The 15991-nt window shown below is 38.2% G+C and overlaps 1 protein-coding gene across 1 annotated transcript in view; it reads right to left on the bottom strand.

The window, feature by feature from the left end:
• Positions 1 to 15991, bottom strand: part of PTPRN2 (protein tyrosine phosphatase receptor type N2) — a 586186-nt gene that overhangs the window by 502686 nt on the left and 67509 nt on the right. Inside the window, exons 3-4 of the mRNA XM_067292199.1 lie at positions 3912 to 4035; positions 1766 to 1879 (exon numbers count right to left, since the gene is read on the bottom strand). Of these exons, the coding sequence (XP_067148300.1) occupies positions 1766 to 1879; positions 3912 to 4035 (238 nt within the window). The remainder of the gene's footprint in view (positions 1 to 1765; positions 1880 to 3911; positions 4036 to 15991) is intronic.

Below are 15991 nucleotides of genomic sequence, written 5' to 3'. Positions count from 1 at the left end.
GGCAAAAATACTTTTCATTCTCAGCCACAATTTCAATCTGTGTGTTCCTTGTCATTCTCATTCTATGGACAAAATAAGATACAAATCCAAATTTCAATGCACAAACAACCTTAAAGGGAGGTTTACGCAACCTTATGAGATTACTGCAACAGACAGATCTATGGAGGTAGAGATCCCAGGAAGAGGTTGGTCGATCAAAGAGAAGTACATATTAGAGGGGTTGCACTAATTCAGTTGAACTGACCAAAATCTTATGGTAGGCAGGGAGATAGAAAAGGGTAAGTATCATTTGAGATGGCCTGGGGTATCCCACCAGCCTCCAGACGCTCCTCCAGAATGGTGTGGGTTTCCTGCAGGTCTTCTGTCATACCTGACATCCCCGTGGACGGAGCCTTACAGGGGACAGGTCAAACCTGGTTAGGAAACGTAAATGAGCCCTGGGTGTCCATGTGAGGACAATCTGAGTCACTCTCTGGGCTTCAACAACTGTACTGACTAGATCTCAGTTACTATTATCATAACACCTAGTTCACAAGTAAAACATCTACACGTACAGACCTTAATTTTGGTGTCTCAGTGAGATGAGCTCTTCCGCCCTCTCCAGATATACCTAGATACTTTGCTTTACCATATTCAAACTAAGAGAGAATATTAGCTTTTCCACTCATACTATGTTGCCCTGAGGAAAAAAAATATTTTGATGAATTTGCTTGCATAACTCAGCCTTTAGAAGATGACAAGTGAAAGAGCCTCAAGTGCTATTCACATATATTCAACCAGGAGTTACTACAATCGAGCTTTGTCTGGAGTTTGCTTCACTTGGATGGGCTGCTGGACATGAAATAAATCCTCACAAAATTTTTGATTCATCTGGACCATTTGTTTCCAAACAACAAGTTCAAATTCCAAGTATAGTCATGGTCCAGGAAATTAATTTATTGTCAAAGTCACACTAGTATTTGGGGTAATATGAGGTTACTAGTTTGTAAATGGCATTGAAACTGAAAGATATTCAGGAGCAAACACCCAAGAAGATGATGCACTTGAAAAATAAGCCATTCCAACATTTTGGGGGGAACAATTTAAATTTAAGATTTGCTGCTCTTACATCTGTCTGCAGCAGAGACATGTTTCATGTGTTAATACCTAAAAAGCTTTTTCACTTTACCATCTTTCACTTTATCCACATTTTGATTTGTTAATTCAAGTTATGCCATTGAGAACATCCTTTTAGTCTTGGAGAGAGCACAGAGATTGATTTTAGAAAGTTGAATAAAAATTATAAGGGACATACCAGATGCAGCTTGTAATGAAATCAGAATACTTCTTTTACTTATCTGAATTCACTAGAAAGTTAAGAACTGTTCCTAGCTAAGTGGAAGTCGTGTTTTGTGCACATGCACCCTGAAATATGCTCTGGTGCAAAAATATACATGGCAAATCATTTTTCTTCACTGCTTATTTATTTATATGACATGAACTTTCACGGATGCTAAAATTTAGCTGTATAAAGAGCATCAGTCACAGAGATCGACTGTGTTAGAGGGAAGCACCTCTCCCAAAATTGCTTCCCCAAACCCTTGTTGCAGATTCAGAGAGTCAGAAGGCATCATACTTGGATAAGGATGGCGTTTCCAGGCCTGAAACATGGTGCGTTCCAAAACTTCTGAAGATGTCACCTCAGAAGGAGTGCAAAATAACTCCATTCCCCAATACCACCCACCCTCACTCCACTGACCAGTTTCAAATACCATTTTTACTGTACCTCTGTGTGAGAGCTTCTCTAGAATGATCCTTAGGTGCTGAAGAACCGGGGGTGAAATATCGTATTTATATATGTCTATTACTGGCACTCGCTGACATCTCCCAAATATTCCATCTGCAGAAGAGAAAAAAGAAAAGGAAAAATATACTTCTCATTTTCTGAGGGGAAGAAATGCATGATGAGATGCGCATTTGCAATGTATCCTAATTATTTACTGCAGGAACCTTTTAAAACACACTTTAAAAAGTTGTCAAAGGACTACTGAAGTCAGGAGGCAGGGTATTTTCTATCAAAATAAATACTGGAGGAATATTAGGTGGGAGAAGATTCTATTGTATAAGTTATGAGTGTAGTTTATTTTATAAAGTAATTTCAGGCTTCTGGCTTCCAAACCTTTTGATGTAAGACGCCTTTACTGACAATTCAGCAGGAAAAAAATTAATGTTCAGAGCCTACTATGTTGCAGATGAAAAGCACAGCATCCAGAAATATAAATATTAGTTTGCAGAAACTATGAGGATTTGCTGAAATATTTTTAATGCAGGAGCTGCGTGTGAGGCATTGGTAAATGAGAGTGGAATCTGTAATGGCTAGCAAAGGCTCATTTCAAGCAGCACCCTCTAATGAATGCAATAAAAGAAAGCTGCTCGCAGAACAATGAGATATTAATGTGGCCTAATTTATTTAGCTCCATTCCATTTGTCTAAAATGACAGACTCTTCTCATCAATGTCTTTTCAAATCACACCTTCTAATTAATTTAGCTTCTTATTAGTCTTTATTTAGAGAATTGTTCATTTTGAGACAAGCTTCCTGTGTATGTGTGAGAGGAACAGGGAGTTCAAACATTCAAATTACCTTTCTCTCTTTCATACAAAAGACTAATTCAGAGCCTAGGTGCTTCACGGACAATCTGACCATCTGCAATTCTAGGCCTCCAAGAAAGCAAGTGGTTTCATTTATTGTTCAAAACAGTTCTGCTCTATATAGTGATCCAAAGGAAGCAATTTAAATGCAACAAGTTTAATTAGCAAAATATTCTACTACAGTACTAGTTTTAACACAGTAATTACTTCTGCTCTGATATTATCTCTATGCTCAAAAGGGGTAGCTACATCAGATTAGCAGAAAAAAACATTAAGTATTAATTTGCAAATGTCCATTACTTTCTGTGCTACTTCACAGAGCTAAAAGACTGCAAATGGAAACTACTGGTCCAGCTGTTCACCAAACGCAAATAATGGCATAAAAGAAAATAAACCAATCCAGGATGCAGGAAATAAAAGGCATTATTAGGCTTCACTGTTAAATACGAATACTCCATTGAAATTAGCCAACTTTTGTTTCCTGTGCCTTTCCAACCCTCCTGTCACTTTAGTAACTGTCAGATGAAGTTAATCCAAATTAAAAATTTACCTTTCAGTCTAATTTTGTTATTGGAAACTATTTTTAATTTAGAAATCTCATTAACAGATCTTGTTTTGTTATTCTGCCTTATAATGTATAAAGCAGTGTTCCAGCAGATTAAAACATTCTGGTTCGAATATTCATCTCTGTTGAAAAACCTCTTGAAGTTGGAAATAAGCAAAGCATTTAAATATCAGTCACTTGTCAATGGATGGAGAACAGGAATAAATAAGGTCCTGGTTCAGAAAGGAACAGAAGAACATTTCAGTGTTTAAGAACAGAGTTGTTCAAAATGAACCTAGACTTGAACTAACTGGCTCTATTTTGAAATACAACCGTTACTGGCTATGAATAATTAGGACAGAATCTATGGTTCTTTACATAATTAATATTCCATGATTCTTTTTAAATAATGTATCTTAAAAATAATCATAATCTTATTTTAGACTCCAGAAAAGATTCAAACCGCAGTGCAATTTAAACTTTTTCATAATGCTTTAAATATCCTTTAAGGACATCTCAATGGACATAAAAGCTATTTCATCCACAAACTCTAAAAAGGGCCTAACTCTCTTTTTTTCTAAAAGGGCAACCTTTAACCTACTGCCTTTGGACACCGGAAAAACTCTTTAAATCCTAAAATTAGTGATTAGCACGTGAATCTGAGCTGAGTTATGCAACCTATCTGAAAACACAGGGATTGCTTAGGGAGAAACTGCAAATTATTTTGGCTTTGGTACTTGAAATACAGACATCAGACCCTTTGCAAAGGGGGCAGTTGCAAACAGCATTTCTGCTAAATGCGGTGCGAGGGGAGCTGGGAAGGGGTAGTGTGCCCCAAGGAGCAGCTGGCAAGGAGCAGCTCTAAAATACAGAGGGTCTTTATAGGGGGAGCTGTGCAAATAGTAGATTTCTTAGTTCAGTTCACTTATTTAAAAAAAAAGTGGGAAATTTCTTATTTTTTTCTGTTTGGGTTTTTGTGTTTGTTTGCAGGGTTTCTATGCAAGATCGAACACCTAAAAAATTAATCTCAGGTTGACTCAAACATTTAATTTTCAGGTTACCTTTTAATTAAACATTTTTAAAATTAGGTAATTTGTGCAAAAAAGAGAGGGGGGGAGCTATTTTGCAACAAAATGTTTGTAAAAGTTCCCCCTCTTTTTTCTCTCAAAAAATCTATTTGGCAAATGTGGCCCAAATTCCTAGATAGCTTTGGTCCGGCGCAAACCTCATTTTCACTTAAATCAAAACTAATGTTTAAAATCTGCCCAGCTTAGCCTGCAATACCCTATTTGAAAGACTATGATCTTTCCAGGGTGTCAACATGAGGTGCATCTTTCCAGAGCAGCTGCACCCACCTCGGGCCAGGGCGACGCGGGTGCTCGGGTGCGCTGGTGGCAGAGCACCCTCTAGTGCAACACCTCCAACGAGCGGAGCAGGGCCAATTACACAAACCCGTCAGGAAGCAAAAATAAAAACGTAAAAACTTCCAGAGGTAAATTTTACAGAAAATGTCATACGGCGGAGGAAGCTCAAAGCATGAATGATGATTTAATAACAGCAATCCAAGGAAAAGCACTGCAGGCTTATAACTGTTAAGAGTGTGCTCCTACTGAACTTTGATTAAAATTGTGTTCTGAGAAAGAGCGTGATATCCGAAAGACATCTGCTCTTTACATACCCCCAGAATGAGGGAAGGCTGAGACAACCGATCAATATACACATATGGTTGCTATTAAAGTGCTATCATTTGCTAATCATTACCACGAAGTAGTATCTGAGATTTCCATAGTAATATCTTATAAATTATACTTAGACCTGGAAACATCTGCATTAACAGCATGGTAATGTTGACTTTTAGATGGCTTCTACATTTGTTTCCAAAGAAGAGACTAAAAGAGAAAAATAGTATATCCAAGGAGACAGTAAGATGATTTTTTATGTATTTAGCTATTTTGCTAATATATGTAATGCTTGAGAAGGAATACAAAGATAAATTCTTAAGAGCCACTGTTTAAAGCTTGAATGTCGACAAATATGTGCTAGCAAGTTAGATGCTAAGATTAAAAAACACACACTTAACCTAATCCAGGTGTCCAATAAGATCTCAAATAATGGCAGATGAACCTCTTTTATTAGACACGGCACCCTGGGGCAAGGTGTGCCTATTTACACTGAGTATCTATCAGTTTCTATTAAAAAAATACAGCTGATATATTAAACAGTGAGCAAGCCAAAATAGAAGTTCTGGAAGGATGATTTTTGAGGAAGGGTCAGAAGAAAATGGAAAAACCCCATACTAATTCATTATTATTAGCCTGCTTGTGATGAATTAGTGGATATTTATCATATAACTATCTACTGAGGAAGGAAATACTATGCTGCATTCAGGACTAATATCTAGGTATTGAATTATGCAAAAGGAGAGCCAGAAAAAACATAGTCTGAAATACAGTTTTGAAAAGCTTATTGTGTCAACATGTTTCAGTCACAATAAGCTAAACAGGCATCACATACTCAGCAGGTACTAAAAAATCTTTGGAAACATATACCTTGAAGGCAAGACTATTTGTGGAGAGCCGATTTATTCAATTCATTTTAAGTAGGATCTCCTACAAAAAAAAAGTGTAAAATAAACCCTGCTTGGAAAGAGAAAAAAAATGCCATCTTGGCATCACCAAGTATGGCTGATCTTCTGCAAATTAAAACTAAGTTAGATGCACACAAGATTTTGCAGTTTTGAATAATACCAGCAAAAAAGATCAAGGTCTTGTTGGGTGTATTTTGCTGCTGGGCAAAGCTAAGAGCACAGTAGAGGTACTGGAGCTTGTCTGCAGGCCGACAGAAGCCTGATAGATGGGAATTAAAAGATTGCATTCTGCAGTAATTAATTATTTAGATCCACATGCAGTGAAACTTGCACATGGCGCTGACAAGTGACCTTTGCGAGGGAGCCTCCAAGCAGAGGCTTTCAAGTGCCCATTTCTTCAGCTCTTCAACCTTCCTGCAGCTGTCTGCAAGGAAGTCATGTGCCAGACCGTGACAGCATTCGCGTGCATAGGTTGACCAACACTTTGGCTTTCTTACCCTAATTCTCTGACAACTGTTAAAAAAATGTAAAGCAGAGCTTTGTATAAAATGTGAAGGTTTGCCCCATATTGTAGGCATTGTATTTTGCTCCTGTGCTGTAACACAAACAAGAAAATCCATGGATCCAGCAATACGTCAAATTGTGCCTGTTGGCACCTTTGACCATCTTATTTCTGCTCCCGTAGTTAATCGAAGAACTTACTCTAATGCCCCTGCACAGTTTCAAACAGGCATCATTTCTCAGTAAATTAACCTTCTGAAAAAAAAGATTGTTTATTCTCATTTAATATGGACTTGACTTTGTTCTCCTTGCCCCAACTTATCGTTTTAAGAGCCATAAGGTCCAAGAGTAGTCCAGGACTAATAGGAAGGCCAAGGCTTGATGTATTATGACCGAGGTTAGAACCTGAGTTGCCTACTGGAAAGATTAAATCATTTTCCAGTGGGAAGCAAAACATCTGCATCTTGAAAGCCTCACGATACTGGACTTTAAGGTCAGAGATGTTAAATGTTTTAGGAAATATGCAGGAGATGATTGTTAACATCTGTTACTTTTCTCTCCCTGCTATTTCTCTCCGCTAAAGTGCTTGTTTACAAAATCCTTTTAATAAAGACACCTATACCAGTTTCTTGAAGAACACATTAAGTTGCATGCTGGGAGGCTTTTATATCAGAAGGCATAGCCCACAAATCTACATTCAACATTTACAAGTAAGCTCTTCAGCAAACAATATATTTTTAATATGGAATTTATTAAAAAAGCTTTGTTCATAATGTATACCTCTAGTTTTAAATTCCCTTTAGAAGCAAGGTACCCCACATAGAGATAAAGCAACAGTGGGTCCTACAGCATCATTTCTCATGAAATATTTTGAAAATATTGCTCTAATGCTTTCAAACAGCAAACGCTTACAAGTCTCGCTGCAGCAGTCCTTCAGAAGAGCTGCTGCTCGCAACCGCGGTTAACTGCACCGCGAACCTGCCGCGCTCCGCGGAGAACGCCGACCTCCCAGGAGGCAAGCGCTCCCCCTTCAGCTTTTAAAACTGTTTTACCATTCTGCTTTGCTTATCTATGTGCAGCCTCAGTAGTCCTTGGTTATTTCCATTTCGGAGCAGTAATAGTGGCATCTAGTGGACAGTTTCATGCTCAGGGATCTGTCCTGGAGCGCATGCTCTTCAGCTTCTAATGTACTGCTTGCAGATGCATTTGATTTCATGTGGATAGCACAGCTCTCCAGGTACACCCAGCCTCAACCTTCACTATGCTAATGGCTGAAAGACATGTGGAAGTGTTTAATGCAGTTATTTAAAACTAAGGAATACAATAAAAAGTAAAATATTTCATGTAGCTAAGATATTTGGTTTTTAGGATCAATGCATTATTCAGACAGCAAGCAAGGTGCATATTTTGCAAGGTGTCAAAGAATATGTGGTGGCAATCTGCTTTTGCTGTTGTGTCAGGCATAATATATTGCAATAAAGCAAGTTCTCAATCATAAATAAAACAAGTATAATTCTTGGAGATGTGTGGTGTCAATTTAAAAGAAATACTGCAGAAAGCGGGAAAACAGGAACGTAAAGAGTTCTAAACTTGAAAAATTTGTATTTACCCAAGAAAAAAAATACCATAGAGTGGATATTCCTACAGATATTTCAGTAAATGCACTCTTCCTAAGCAACTAAAAGACAAAAGTACCTTATAAATTCCCCTAAATGCCAGACCACCTAACAGTCCTCTGAGAGGGCTCTAACAAGATTTAATGCCTTTCCTCCCCTCTTTGGACATAAACGTTTAAGGATAAATGTGTATGGCCAGTCTGTTTCCAACCAAAAAAAAAAAAACCCACCAAACCCAGAAATAAAATCTGAAAATATTTCTGATCATTGAAAAAATTGGACAGCATCTTAGTGCTCACGTTCAAAGATAAAAGTCCATATGCACCAGAGCAGTAGTTAGCGCTTGTGCAAACGCCGCGGCAGGGCTGGGATTCACAAAGCTCTGGAGCACGCACAGGCAGCAGGCGAGCGAATAGCTCTTCCGGGGTGCAAAGCCCCCTTGTACGGCCCAAGGAGCAAGTCGTGCAGGAGCTCTGGTCTTCCTTCCCCAGAGCAAGCTACGACCCTCGGCAATATCCTTCTGGGAATCATGTTCCTGTGCTAACCTGCTCGTTTTCACTGGTGGCTTGTTCAGTCCCAAAATATTATGCACGCTTTCACTTGAGAGCTTTCTGAGGTTACAACAGAAATATGTAAACTGGACAGAAAGTAAAGAAAAAACCTGTGATCTTTAAGGAGTACAGCAAAAGGAGAGAGGAAAGGATCACAAGGAAGCTAGCGGCAGTTTAACAAAGCAAGAACAGAGCAGGCTTGGTGTGAAAAGAAGTGCTGTCCCCTTCTAAACACCTCCCCTAAGTTAAGTTTTTTGACTAAGAGTATGAGATGCCCAGATTTAAATGCCTACTTTCTGCGATTCAGAGCACATAAATGAAGTTCAGTCTCCAGGTCCTATGCAGGCATCCCAGCCACACACATAATGGCCACTCCTCGGTGGAAAAGGACAGGAGGGACTTTAAGGACAGGACAAGGTAGGGATGAAAAGAAGGCAAGTTTAAATCTTTTGCTACTGGAGCTAAGGTTCCACTTTGAATTACTTAACATTTCTTAGACTGAACTTAAATTTCCCACATTCTAGTTAAATATATGGACTGTAAGCTATGGTTTTTGACACTGTGATTAGGGCAAGAGGGAAAGGTAGAGCAGTGACTTGAATCAACTTCATCCACTTTCAGGTGACTGCTGCAGTCCCTGTGCCACTGACTCCATCTTCCGCTGCTTTGGATCAGAATCCAACCCAGACTTGAGGATGCCCTTGAGAAAAATACCCCAGAGGCTCTAATTGTAATATATTAAAAGGACTTTCTAAGAAAAATTACATGTTCAATGTAAACTATGCTGCCTTTAAAAAAAAAAGTGCTTACAATCAAAATTATCCAAACAGCATCTCCTTATTTTTGACAGTAAGGGAAGAAAGATTCAAACATATAGATCCTCCTCCAAGAGGAAAGATATTTGAAATTCAAGTATAAGTCCTATACATAGGCCTACAATAAAGCGATCTCATTTTATTTAGCATATTTAGACACCGGACTGCAAGATTAACATGTACATTTCTACCTTACATTGCTATCTCATTGGAGAGAAATCTGAGACATCAACCCTTCCCAAATCTAGAAAAAGCTATTTTTTTTCTGGGAGAAAATCATCATAGTGTGCTAAATTCTGACCTTATCATTACCAGAAAGATAAGGATAAACTGGAGAAATTCAGAGAAAAAAGAAAGGAGGTAGCCACATAGATATTTAAACATTGAACTGATTCTTCATGAGAAAAGATTGAAAGTATGTGCAATCTAACTTCAGTTTAATCTGAAGAGAGACAGGAAAATGGTTAATACAGTTTTGTGTTTGCCACCTTGAAAAAGGGATGTATTATTTATGACATTATTGGGAGAAATGGAATGAAATGACAAAAATGAACAAATAGTCTGAATCAGAACAAGTTTCCTTGCAGGGAGAAACTATTTTGAAGCTGTTGAATAGCCTCCTGGAAGAGTAATGGCATTCCCATTGCTCAGACTGTTTCAAATTAAGCCAGACAGAGCAATGGAGAATGAAGAAACATGAACAATTCTTCTCTACTCAATATGCATTTATGAACAGAGGTCATTGGAGGGACTATGAATTTATGGAAGCAATGAGATGCAAATATACTAATGCTTATTTATGCACACTAATTTTCCAAGTGTCACTGAGATGTACTTCAGTCACTTCAAGGATCCCCATTACATTTTTGGTTGGTGCCAAGAACCACTTTGGTGCTGGCAATGTCTCCACTGTGTGATCAGACTGTAGCTACTCTTGCGTCTGTATTCCCAAGGCAGAAATAACTCTGCAAGGAAACATGTTCAACAAAATGAATTTCTGCATTAATTTTCATTTTCTATTAAAAACAAAGTAGTGAAAGGTTTAACTTGTGATGCATGTGTGCCAAGAACTTATATTTGAAGAGTTAGTTAATACAGGTTTGCAGGAGATAGTGTTCTCATGAAAATTGGATTTATAACTATACTATTCATATTCATTACATGCAGCATCTAATTGTTAGAGCAAACCTAGGTTATTTCTGACCTTTGCCTCACTTGCAGCTTTTTAGATCTTTACAGAAAAATAACTACTGAGGCAACAGCTTACTTTTGTAATCTGGACTACTCAATTTATTCCTAAATGGCATTAAGCACAGGTATGCATGAAATTATAGTAACAAACATCCCCATCTTGTTGTCTCATTGCAAAGTATTACAAAAATTACAGAAAATTATGTTATGCCAATCTGAACACACCAGCAGAAATTCTACAGGCAGCCCTTTTTGAAGGGGAGGGGACAACATTATAAAGTAGGGAAAACTTCATCTAGTGCTGCACCCTGTGGACTTATTAAAAAAGCTGGAGCTACCATAGGAATTTCTGCACCATGCTCTAGTACGAAGTATGAGCAGGGCTATATTAGTGTGCCACGTCAGCCTCTGGCAGCTTCCCCACAGACGCAGGAACAGCTGAAACCTGGCCTTAAACTTTGACGGGGGATGCTAACAGCTTCTGCTGAGCAGTCTGGATAGCACGAAAAATCTGAGTATGTTCAAACAAACTGTGCTTTACAATAGCTAAAGAGCTAAATAGGAACACGTGCTGGAAGCTGCGTCCAGAAGAGCTATTTCTATCGCATGGAATTACAGGTCTGGGTGCAGGCGTCCCCCCACGACGTGCCGCAGCCGGAGCACCACCGCAGCTTTGCTACCGGCAGGCGGGCGAAGGGAGCGAGGCATCGCGGTGCTCCTGCCCTCGGCCCAGGGCTCAGCGCGTCGGCTGAGACAAAACCAGGGCGAAAGCACGCAGGCAGCCTGCAGGTATATGAACACAACAGCAGTGAGCTGGAAGAGGGAAGTGATGTCATTGCGTATGCGGTATGGATGAGGTCAGTATGGGAATACAGAATTTGGGTGTTCACACTTTAAAGTGAATGATAAATTTGGAAAGGACCCTGAGAGAAGCAAAAAAGATTATCTACAGGCTGGAAAAAGCCCTACGGTGAAATGCCTCATCCTGTGCAGACCTCTGCCTGGAGAATGGAGGATGATCTTTTGTCGCTGTAATTTTACTCACAGTTCGATGAAATGATATGGGAATGGAGATTGGGAATAGGAGCGGGAACAGTTTCAGAAGTATTTAATTCTCTGCGGTTTTGGGTATTGCAGTTCATAAGGTCTTTTAAGATTTGCAACATCTGAAATTATGGTCAGCACAGATCTGGAAAGCAAGAATTTTCTGATTTTGCAATGGGTGAAGAGACCACTAAATAAATGCGTGGGAAATATATAGTACCCAAATACTTCCTCTTTTATTCACAGAACACATAAAACTTACAGTACATATCTAACGCCCTGTACATTTGAGCATACTTAGAAATTGTCATGTGCTTTTTAAAATATTGTATGCAACTGAAAGCCATTATTAAACTTAAGTTCAGAGATAGAATTTAGGCTGCTCATAGCTTTAGATTTTCCTGCATTGTGAGTGATTAAGCACATAAGTTGTATACTCAGCATATATATGTCTTAAAAGAATACAGAGTATATCAGAATTTTGAACAAAGCATACACACTGCAAAAGGAGGAAATACAGTTCTTCAAAAATGCAAAATAAAAAACCTTGAAAGCCAGGACTACAGGATCAGCAAAAAATCCCACACTGATAATTTTCACTAATGAGTGCCATATTGTATCTTTCTAAATTTCTCCCTCACATTTTATTGCTTATGAAGTGCCAGACTCATGCCTGGGATAACAGACCTATGCAGAAAATCTGTCCTCTTCTTATATTTCAACTGAATGCTCTTTCAGGCAGCAACCATCACTTTCTAAAATATGTTTCCACAGAGCTAACAAAATGGACTGCAACTGGAAATAAGGAAAAATCCTGTACCCAAAATCTTTCATTCTGAAGCTTCTACTGGACTTTTGATATTAACAACACACATTCATAATAATATTATTGCTGAGCTTACTGCACTTACTAAATGGGTAACCATGCACCCACATCACTGCGCAAAGCCTATTTTTCTTAAGCATAGTACCTCAATTTCACTCTTTTGCCAGTGCCCTGCCATCCCCCAGTCTATGTAGCTTGCCGAGCCCGTGCTCCCTTTCCGGCCAACGGGAACGTTGCAAAGGCACAGCAGCGAGACGTCCATGACACGGACCTCACCAAGGACCTCTCCAAATGCAAAAAGCTGTATGCCCACTAATGAAAGCAAAGAGATAAAACAACATTTTAAAAATGTAAGAAAGAGAGAAAAAAAACAATGAGAATCCTGATGCGGGAAAAGCTAACAATTTCTATTCCTAGCCATATTTTAGCTCTAATTTGCCAGTCGGCAAAATGCTTCTCTGACAAAATGTAATTTGAATATACCAAAACTAGAAATATTTCCACAGCATGTACAGATTTAAATAATTTTTGAGGTATCCAGATATTTTTGTTTAATCTACAATAGCATCAGCCAAAAGACATCAACCAAAATAGTCATCTTTTTTCCCTTAATTCAACTTCTGCATATTTAGTAACTGCAGTAATTTTGTTATGTATTTCATTTCTGTCTTTAGTATCACAGAGAAGAGGAGTCAGAAATAAGTATTAAAAATATTTGCCCCTATTTTCAGTGCTTATAAATGGACAATGTAGGCTTAGCCCATCCCATTTCTCTCACGTCTGGAGCATCACCCTTCCAAATAAAAACGTTCACCCTGAAGTCAAGAAAGGACAATCCAGAAAACAATCTGCAAATTTTAATAAATAGAAGATTTTAAAGGCTGTACTCTAAATCTTTTGTACAAACTTCATTTGCTGCAAAGTTCATATTCTTCCTAAACCACTGACTGCTGTCATATTTGGTGCAACTTGTTATGGGTGGAAAGATAAGCAGCAGGGCAGCAAAAAGAGGAGGTTTATCTATGGCAGCTAATCTCCTCAATCAACAGCACTCAGCTCTGCTTAACAGCCGTTGCCAAGGAACGGGGGCGAGCTTTTCTTATCGGCTTCATAATGTTTCATTGACTATTCAGACTAGAATAGAAAGCTGTGACACTCAGGGTTATAAGCAGCACAAAATGAAAATGGCATATTATGTGGTATGAAGAAGAGAAATCTTTTAGCCCTCACCTTATCTGGACAGTGACTGTTACGCCAAAAAAAAAAAAATCATCTATCATTTTCTGCTCTGCTTATTTTAATATCACAAAACAAACAGAAAAATATTTCTACATAAACAAGATTTTTTTTTTATGTTGTTGGCAGGTCCGCAGCAATTCACTGACATTACTGATACCTCTTATACAGAGAGCCAAGGGTTTCTCAGATCCCTATTACATTACTGGAAAGCAAGCGTTCAGTGGTTATTCTAAAGCTATTGCAAGCTGCTTCAGTGTATTGAAGGATGTCTTCTCACAGTAGGTGGGATATTCTTCAAACCTTGATAACCATGACCAGAATAAGACAATCTGTGCAGAGCTGACAACATTAAATTTCTTTAACAGCATTACTACTTCTTTCTCCTGTCTTCATCACTGCATAGATTCTGATTTTCAGTTCAAATATTGATGCCCTTCATGTACCAGAACAGGAGTAGCAAAATCTTGTTGTGCCTCCTCTGACTATGATTTTCAGGATAACCACCTATTTCTGAATGTACATTTACTGAAACTCAAATCTGGGCCCATCCAGAACCATGATGATTTGTAAAGTAATTGCATTTGCATGTTCTAATCAGCTTATCTTCACTACGATCATTACTTACCAAAGGAAGAGTGGTAAATAAATAAGAGCATATACTTAGACACATTCGTGGTATCACAGAACCTAATGTTATATTGCCCAAATTAGAAATTAAATTTGTTTACCTTTGTTCCATCCTAAAGCATGACTAATCATCCCACAGTCACAACATCCAGACAGCTATGACCCCTCAAAGTTTTGTCTTCGATATATTTATATATGCTTCGAAAATGGAAGGAATACCCTGCAATAAATTGTACACTCATGGAATTCTCTGTCTTTCACACAAAGTTCAGGTTTGGATTTAAGGCAAATATTTAGAAGCATTTGAGGTTGCAAGTACTTCTGAAGAACTTCATGCTACCCAGTCTCCTTTTGCACAAACTCCAATGTACTCAACTGCTGTTAAGCACACACCTACATTTAAACTCATTTCAAGTCTCACAGATGAAACTGGGAATATTTCCACACTTAAAAAATCGTTATGTGCTTAAACAATTGTCTCTACTGCAGCCTAAATATCCACTGGATGTCTTGTATTTCCATAAACTTAGAAAAAGCTGAAAAACTTAGAGCAGTTGCAAAATACTGCAATATTGTATCATACCTTTCAGGAAATGTTAAAGCTTTGCTGTAATATGGAGCCCATAGGATAGTAATACTATTACTGAGGCAGAAAGACACCTTTCTTTCTGTCCTTTCTTGGACATTGAACTTTCCTGTGCAGATGTGACATCCGAGTACTGACTGGACTTACACTGGAAGGTCTTATGTGATCATGATATAGCGTGAGATGACTACTGGCTTTCTTATATCTCAAATGGCTTGATGAAGTTTTTTCACAAAGACAGTTGTTGACCTTCTTTCAGTGAAAAACAACTGCCTTCTAAGACATACTCCCAAGACTGACCAGACTCTCACTGAAAAACACACAGTTTTATCTAGACAATGTGTTTAGATGACAGAGAAGGGTTATCAAATTTTCCACCTACTCATCTCCCTGCATTTTTCACCATTAATGAGAGCGGAGAAATTTTGAACAGAAAAAGTATTATTTCTAACAACAAATAAAGGTGATGTTTCCTTTCATCTCAAATGACCTGAGTATTAGTAAATGGCATGCTTGAACCCAATTCAGCCCACTTAGCCATACATGTGACTGGGTAGGTAAGTTATGGCTGTGGTTGCTACAAGTTTCCTCCAGAACCAATGAAGAGAGAGCGGCATGTGCTGAAGGCAATTTGGCTGAACTAAAATCTAAATCATCAGATCGAACGGATCTATGTCTTGGTATGAATAAGGTCACAAGGCTTTGATGAACAGAATAGCCATAACAAAAGAGCAAACTCTAAACAATCCATACATTCAACCGCAGCTGAACGTGTTACTATCAGTTTTCACCCCGCATGGCTTTTCAGCTAATGAGCACTAAGATGAAGCAGTACAACTATTTCAATTTGCTTGAGTAGGATAATAAAATAAGGTAAGAGATAGTTCAGAGAGGTGTCAAGATTTCTTCTATCACTCAAGTAAGTAAATTTGTACATCTGTTACTGATCTGAATGTCCCAATACAGTCCAAAAGAAAACAATTAAGAATAGGACCAAGGTTGATGTTCAAACATTTAGAGATTACAAATATCCATTTCAAGTAATTCATTTGGGTATCAAATGAAAAATTACAGTAATTATGTAGGACTTGTACTACTTTAACTGGAGTGTAGCAATACCAAAAGAATTCATATTTCCAAATCTGGTCCCTTTGGTACACTTCCATGAAGATATATAAACTGTAGAAAAAACTGGAAACATTGGTAAGAATATTGGCACTTTTTGTTCTTAGTG

Source organism: Apteryx mantelli, chromosome 2 (genome assembly GCF_036417845.1).
Source record: "Apteryx mantelli isolate bAptMan1 chromosome 2, bAptMan1.hap1, whole genome shotgun sequence".
NCBI classification, from domain to species: domain Eukaryota; kingdom Metazoa; phylum Chordata; class Aves; order Apterygiformes; family Apterygidae; genus Apteryx; species Apteryx mantelli.
The sequence above is the reverse complement of the archived record's forward strand: the minus strand, read 5'-3'. Positions and strand labels throughout refer to the sequence as shown.